Below are 8,014 nucleotides of genomic sequence, written 5' to 3'. Positions count from 1 at the left end.
TCAATTTTGATTTCCTTATAAATTTAGCATTATTGCTCTACTTTGATATATTTATGATGGTTATTTCAGTTGTTTGAAGATGTATATCAAATCTAAAGTGAGTGGCCTCATAACAAAATTATTACCGGTACACCACTTGTTATTATTGCTAACAATATCATACTTCTTGATCTGATATTTGCAAGTCATGCATGATAAAAATATTATTTCGATTCCGTCTGATGCATCTACAAAGCATAATCTCGCTATACCAGAATCGACTCTTTATAATAGAATCTTGAAAGCTTATTCTTGTTCAGGATTTAGCTTTGATTATGTTTCCTCAAACACTTGTATGACATTTTGATTTTTAATATTATACTAACTTTTTTTACTTTGTGTTCTAATTTTTTTAATATCTATCGCTCTTTTTATGGAATAAATTTATGTACCCTAAGATTTTTCTTAGCTTGAAAATTAATAATTTTACTCATTTGATAATAAAATATAATTGAATTGGATTCTCTTGTAAAATAATTAATTAAAAATTTAATTATTTGGTTTTAACATAAAAAATAATTTATTTTATGTTGATTCATATCTTAATATTAGTTCATCTCTTGTTTTGAATATTTAATCTTAATTATAATTTTATCCACTGTAGATTTTATTTTCAAAGAATAAAAAGATCAATGTGACATTTCAATTTTAGATCTTTATGCTCGCAGAATCATTATCGGTATTGACTTTTACCAGGCATATTTCTTTCTCTTTCTCACATATTTTCATTTTCTTAGTTTTTGTGTAATAATTGGGTATATTTTCAATATTAAACGAAAAATTGATAAATATTTTTATTTGAGTAGGAAAATAATTCAAATATAGATATAAAAATATATTATCGTGGGGATATTTCTTTTCTCAATTTCAATGCTTTATGAATTCCATTTAACATTACTGTTACTTTTTCTTGGTATTGGACATTATGGAGTGGTAATGTATTGCCACTATAGAGGATTCTTATGAAATTGATTTTATCAAACCTTCATACATATTTTTAATAAGAATTTAGTAGACAAAATTTTATTAATGTTAAAATTTTAAATATTAAAAAAATAAACATAGAAGGTATTGTAGTCCAAGAAATAGGTTTTTACAGTTATGATATTTCCCAATGAGTTCTTTTGTTTAATGTTTTAGGACTATTTCGGTCTATCAATATTGTATTCATACTTTTATAACAATATAGGCTTTCCGTTTTCTAAATGGATTTGAACAATATAATACATTCTCAAATTAAATTAGTAATAGGACATTATAATACATTTTCAAATTAAATTAGTAATAAAATTTTTAAAAAGTATATCCTAAAAGTAATAGGATTACATCACTAAAAATATGTCTCTATCCCGAAAGTGATTATACTAAAAAAAAAAACCTAACGTGTTTCTAAAGGTATTAGGTTAGCATGCTAACATGTAATATTATATGTTTATGCCCGAAAGTAATTATACTAATAGAACTCCTAAAGGTTATCATGTAGGATTCCTAACGTGTGGTATATGTCCTAAAACTAATAGGATTATAATGCTAATATTTAGAATTCCGGTTATGTCCTTTTATTGTGAGTTATTATGCTTAATATTATAAGGTTATTTTTGTAAACCGACATATTATTCATGCTTTTATAATAATATAGATAGATATAAATATAAATTATTATATGCTTAAAATAAAGTTTTCTGAATTATATATAGAGTTGAGTGGAGTTTAATAAGTTTTGCAGAACTAGGAGTTAAACTGAATCTCCTTTATACCAGAAAATTTTACCGTGCTAATAGAACAAAATTGAACTTGTTGATTATGTATAAACTGTTGAATCTCTTGACATAAGGAAAATTTTAGAGTAATACCGGTGACTACAAAAAGATTTTAGAGTTGTAACTGGTGACTACAAAAATTATTTTAGTTCACAAGTTCAAGTCTTAGATATAACATTATAGTATCTTTCATAACTTGTACAAGGTTCACCATAACTTTCTTTTGACATTCTCTCCTCCTTATGAATTGGTCTTATATATATAAGCTGTATAACTTGTAAAAAAATGTACCTACTCAACATTTTCTTATGGTGGATTCAAACAATAGACCTACTTAATTAAAATTAATAGTGGTTGTATACTTTTTGCTACTATTAATTTTTTGATCCCGATAACAAAAATAATGAAAAAATAGCACGTACCAAATTTTAAAGAATGCTCGCCAAAAATTTTAGAAAGTTATGTGATTGTCAAGATTTATGTTAAAATCTTAACAATCACAGAATTTACAGTCATAATGCTAACAAAATCTTGTGATCATCATGATTTTCCCACAAATCATAACGGTTCACCAGTCATTTCAGCCACAATGCTGAAACAATATGGTGATCGTCATGATTTTGCCACAAATCATTATCGATCGCCATAATTTTCCAGCACTGTGGTTGAATAACCGGAGCTTCAAAATTTTCGCTTTCCAAAATTCTGATGAGCGTATTTTAAACTGGACGCTATTTTCCCACGATTTTTGTTAACATGGTCAAACTTTAAACGGTAGTCCTAAAAACGTCCATCCAGCACATTTTTTACTTAATAGAATGGGTATCAAACTTAACCAATAAAGAGTAGCCCACTTAAGCCGTCCAATATTTAACGGATTGGTTTAGATAACTTTTTGGCAGGTCAAATTGGACATAGCCTAAATGGGCATTTGCACAAATGACCTTTTTGGCCATTTTTAAATTCTATCCTCCGATAGCTGTTGGATAAATTTCTCTGTGTATTTTAAATTATTAGTCTTTGAATACGCACATTGAGTATGTACCCATTTCAATAAATATAATTTTTTTAATATCACATAAATATTATATTAATAGCCGTGTTTGAATTATAAAATAGAGAGTATGGTTTATGGGTTCACAGAAACCCAGTAGTTTTTGAGCAGATATATATATATATATATATATAAGAAATTCACTAAATATTTATAAATATTTAATTGTGAACCCAGTTGTTATTGTATATTAACTTGTAATTGCTGTAGAAACCCCATAAACTTCAAATTTTGGATCCGAATCTATTTTTAATATATTTCGTGTGTTTGTTCTAGACTAAGCCACTTTAAGTTATAATAGTATTGTTTTTAGGTTGTATACACGTTAATATGGTTTGACTTATTGTGAAAAATTAGTCCAAGAGAATAATTGATTGAATTATAGATACTTTATACTTAAATAAGAAAATATTAATACACAAAATTTAGTTAATTTTGAAGTCCTAAATATTAGTAAAGTAATTAAATAATTATTTTGAAATATGAGAAAAATAATTAAAATGATTATTTTGTTTACTATGAAATTTATTTTTAAAGAGTAAAAAGGACAAACGATATTTTGTTAAAAGATTTTGTGTTTTTAATATAGTATATAGAGTTTCAAAGGCATAGTCTCGCTCACTACTCTAACAGGGACAAAATTTAAAGCATGACCTCAAAAACGGCCATATGGTACAATTTAATCCTCCAAGTTGCAAATTTTTCGGATCAACTTACCTTTGGAGAGGTTTTAATTTGGGATCTTTACTTAAATAACCGATAGTTTCACTATTTATTTTCTTTAGCCGATATATATTGATTATAATATTTTCTCTCGGCGCACGTTAACGTGGACCTGCTAACGTACGCAGTTGGAAGCCATGGGGGGAGAGGACGGCCCAAGCGGAACCTTATGAAGATTTCGGTCACTGACCAGAGATCAACAGATGCACGGAATGCAGCAATGGAGCTGTTTGTCTCACCAAAAGGGGTGAGAATTAAAGAACCAAATGCGACTGTCTCTCCGAGGAGCATGCAAAATGAGCAGAGTAAGATGGAATTAGATCCAGCACCTAAAAATGCCAAGAAGAAAGCAGTGATAGCTACACCTGTAGCTGCTAGTGGTATAGGATGTGGATCTGGGAGTGGAAAAGTTCAGTCACAGTTGAAGACGCCAAATAGCAATGAAACAATGCCATGCAAATCTGACACTGTAGAAATTCCCAAAGGTACTGAGCAAATTAAGAAGGTAAAAGGAAATCAATCTTGGGTTAATATGGTAACAGGGAATAAATTGGCAATGGGAGGGATGAATCTTCAATATATCCCACCGATGATTCAAGATGGGGAGAAAATTGTGAAACTAGATCTTGAGGATGTTGAACAAGAAAATGCAAAATGGAGCTCAGCAATAGTGCTGTATGTAATCGAAGATTCACCTACAATAGGAGCAATGGAACGATTCATAAATTCAGTGGGTAAATCTCAACTAAACCTCAGATCTATTATCATAATGAAGATTATTTTGTGATTAAATTTTCTAATTTGGAAGAAAGGAACCAAGTGTTGTTTACTGGGCCTTTTACTGGGCCTCATACTGTCAATAATCAACCCATAGTAATGAAAGCATGGACACCAGATTCCAATCTGCATGATGAAGTATTAAGAACCATTCCTTTGTGGGTAAGGTTTCCAAATCTTTCACTCAATTACTGGAGTATGAAGGAATTAAGTAAGATAGGGAGTGCATTAGAAAATCCAGTGTATGCTAATGATTGTACAACTGGTTCAGTCAGAATTTCTTATGCGAGAATGTTAATTGAGATGGACATCACCAAACCCCTGCCAAGAAGATTGAAGATGCAGGATCCAATGGGCAAAACAATTGAATAAGAGATTAACTATGATTAGGAACCAACTTATTGCAACAAATGTCTGAAGATAGGGCATAATTGCAATGAAAACAGAATTCAACAACCATAGAAGATGGCATACCAAGGGAGAGTAAACAAAGGCAAGCAAGTTTGGCAGAGGACTGACAGAGATGGTTCCAAGGACAATAAGCAGGAGAAGGAGAAAACAAAAAAACCTGAAACAATAAAACCACCAGAGAATAGGCCAATGCAGGTTGCAATTGTTAAGCAACCTGAAGAAGCTGGGTAGATAACAGTCAGTGATAAATCACCAGCTAGAATGGCCAAATCAAAGCAAGTTGAAGAATAGACTCTAGCTGGAAGTAATGACTTTCAATCTTTAGGAAATGATCAAGCAATAAATGAACCAGGAACAAGCAGTATGCAGATGAGAAGCTATGGGGTGCAGGAGTTGTACCAGGACACTCAATTTATGCCAGTATGAGTGTGGTTACATGGAATGTTAGGGGGTTAAATAAAGCTTATAAGCAAAAAGAGATAAAGGAGTTCATAAAGCATAATAAAAAGGCAGTGATAGCCTTAGTTGAGCACAAAATAAAGGAACAGAAAGCTAGCTGCGTAATCAAGAAAATTGCTCCTGGTTGGCAGTGAATATCAAACTTCAGCAACAACAATAGAATTTGAGTAATATGGGATCCAAGGATCATGTTTTTGAGCCAACTGAGATAGATGAACAAATCATACATGGGCAGATCAGAACACATTCAGAGTTGCTAGCATTTGGATTCACAGCAATATATGGTTTGCATACTATAAAAGATAGATTGAAAATGTGGCAGAAGTTGAGACAGATACACAGTTTGCAGCAAGGACCATGGCTAGCAATGGGAGACTTCAATGCAGTCTTAAATAGTCAAGATAGGCAGCATGGTACTATGATACATGATATAAAAACAAAGGACTTTAGAGAATTCATGAATGACACAGGAATGAATGAACTGCATACTGTGGGAAAGGACTACACATGGACAAACAATCATACAAATAGCAGAATAGATAGAAGACTGGTGAACTCTAACTGGATGATGACAATGCCTAGCTTGAGGATACAAGTCTTAGAACCATCTGTCTCTTATCACTCCCCACTTAAGCTTATGATCTCACAAATGCAGAGGAAGAAAACTAGCCCATTCAGATTTTTCAATTGCATTGCTGAGCATCCTCAATTTATGCAAGAAGTTGATCAAGCATGAAACACAACTGGAACAGATGGAAAGATACAGGGAGTGTGGAATAAACTAAGAAGAGTTAAGCAAGCAATCAAAGGGCTTAACACTCAACACTGTAAAGGTGTTGATGACAGAATCAAAGAAACCAGAAGGGAGCTGCAGGAAGTTCAGGAGAAGATGAGTTGTAGAGTGCTGAACACAGAATTAATTGAGGAGGAAAAGGAACTAAAGAGTAAACTAGAGAAATGGATACTGATAGAGGAAAATATATATAGGAAATGGTCAAGAGTTCAGTGGTTGAAATTGGGAGACACTAACTCTGCATACTTCTTTGCTCAAATGAAGAACAAGAACAATTTGAATGGTATTCATGCTCTCGCAAATAAACTGGGGGTGCAGCTATATATGGAAGAGGACATAAAGGCAGAAATACTTGGCTATTATAAACAACTGCTAGGGTCTAGTGCTTCTGCAATTCCAGCTATTAATCCAAATGTAATGAAGAGAGGGACAGTGCTAAATAGAGACCAACAAGTTAAACTGATCCAACCAGTGACCAGACAAGAGATATGGCAAGCTTTAAAAGACATCAATGATCTGAAGGCTCCAGGGTATGATGGACTCAATGCAGTATTTTTCAAAAATTCATGGCAAATCATAGGTGAGGAGCTAACAAAGGTTGTACTGAATTTCTTTGACACAATACATATGTTTAAGCCTATCAACTGTACCTCAATCACCTTGATCCCTAAAGTTAGAAATCCTACCAGCATCAAAGAATATAGGCATATTTCATGTTGCACCACACTGTATAAAGTGATCTCTAAAGTTCTGAATAAGAGGTTACAAGGAGTTATGGAGGACTTAATTGATAAGACACAATCTGCTTTTGTACCTAGAAGAGTAATTATTGATAACATCATTCTAAGTCATGAACTAGTTAAAGGCTATAGAAGGAAAGGAGTGTCACCTAGATGCATGATGAAACTGGATATGAAGAAGGCATATGACTCAATCGAATGGCCATTCCTAGAACAGGTCTTGAATGCACTGGCTTTCCCTGAGCAGTTTGTAAAATGGATAATGACTTGTGTGCAACGTGTTACTTATACAATCATGTTGAATGGCTCATCAACTTAGCTTTTTGAAGCTAGGAAAGGGCTTAGGCAAGGGGATCCACTATCCCCATTCCTTTTTGTACTGGCAATGGAGTATCTCACAAGAAATCTGAAGACTTTGAATCAGATTCCAGACTTCAACTATCATCCTAAGTGTGCAAAGTTGCAAATATTGCAGCTTGGATTTGCAGATGACCTTTTTTTGTTTTGCAGGGGTGACATCGGATCAATTAAGCTGCCATACAACTGCTTTATGAAGTTTTCAAAAGCTTCAGGACTGGAGATCAACAAAAAGAAAAGCTCTATATTCTTTGGTGGTATGTCACATGATATGCAGGCAGACATATTGGAGTTCCTAGGTATTCAAAAAGGAGAGCTACCAGTGAGATACTTGGGAGTACCCTTAAGCTCTAAAAGAGTCTCACTAGTTCAATGTCAATCTCTAATTGACAAACTAGTGGGCATAATTACATCCTGGACAGCCAAGTTCCTATCATATGCAGGGAGGATTCAATTTATCAAGAGTGTTCTGTTTTTCTATCCAAACTTACTGGGCTCAGATTTTTATGCTGCCAAAGAAAATTACAAAACTGATTGAGGCAATATGCAGAAGTTTCTTATGGATAGGGGACAGTAGTATTTCAAAGAAAGCATTACTAGCTTGGGAGAAAGTTTGCCAACCTAAATCAGCAGGAAGTTTTAATGTCATGAATATTAGCTTATGGAACAAAGCAGCTATAAGTAAATAATCTGGAACCTATGTAAAGAGAAGAATAAGCTATGGATACAATGGGTACACAGCTATTACATTAAGGATAAAAACATCTGGGAAGTACAACTGAACCAAGAATCGTGGATCATGAGAAAGATTGTGAAAGCTAAAGAGAGTTTTGAGGCTGCAGGATACAACTATGAAGATATAAGAAGAATGCGTGACTATTCTTTTAAGCAAATATACCAT

At 32.9% G+C, this 8,014-nt stretch overlaps 1 protein-coding gene across 1 annotated transcript; it reads left to right on the top strand.

Moving 5' to 3' along the window:
• Positions 1 to 7,141: 7,141 nt before the first annotated feature.
• On the top strand, positions 7,142 to 7,802 carry LOC138901153 (uncharacterized). The gene is made up of 2 exons (XM_070188896.1): positions 7,142 to 7,435; positions 7,557 to 7,802. The coding sequence occupies exons 1-2, from the start codon at positions 7,142 to 7,144 to the stop codon at positions 7,800 to 7,802; spliced, it is 540 nt and encodes a 179-aa protein (XP_070044997.1).
• The last annotated feature ends 212 nt before the right edge of the window (positions 7,803 to 8,014 follow it).

This window comes from Nicotiana tomentosiformis, chromosome 11, assembly GCF_000390325.3.
Source record: "Nicotiana tomentosiformis chromosome 11, ASM39032v3, whole genome shotgun sequence".
In the NCBI taxonomy this organism is placed as follows: domain Eukaryota; kingdom Viridiplantae; phylum Streptophyta; class Magnoliopsida; order Solanales; family Solanaceae; genus Nicotiana; species Nicotiana tomentosiformis.
Note: the sequence above shows the minus strand (reverse complement) of the source record. Positions and strands in the feature narration are given on the sequence as shown.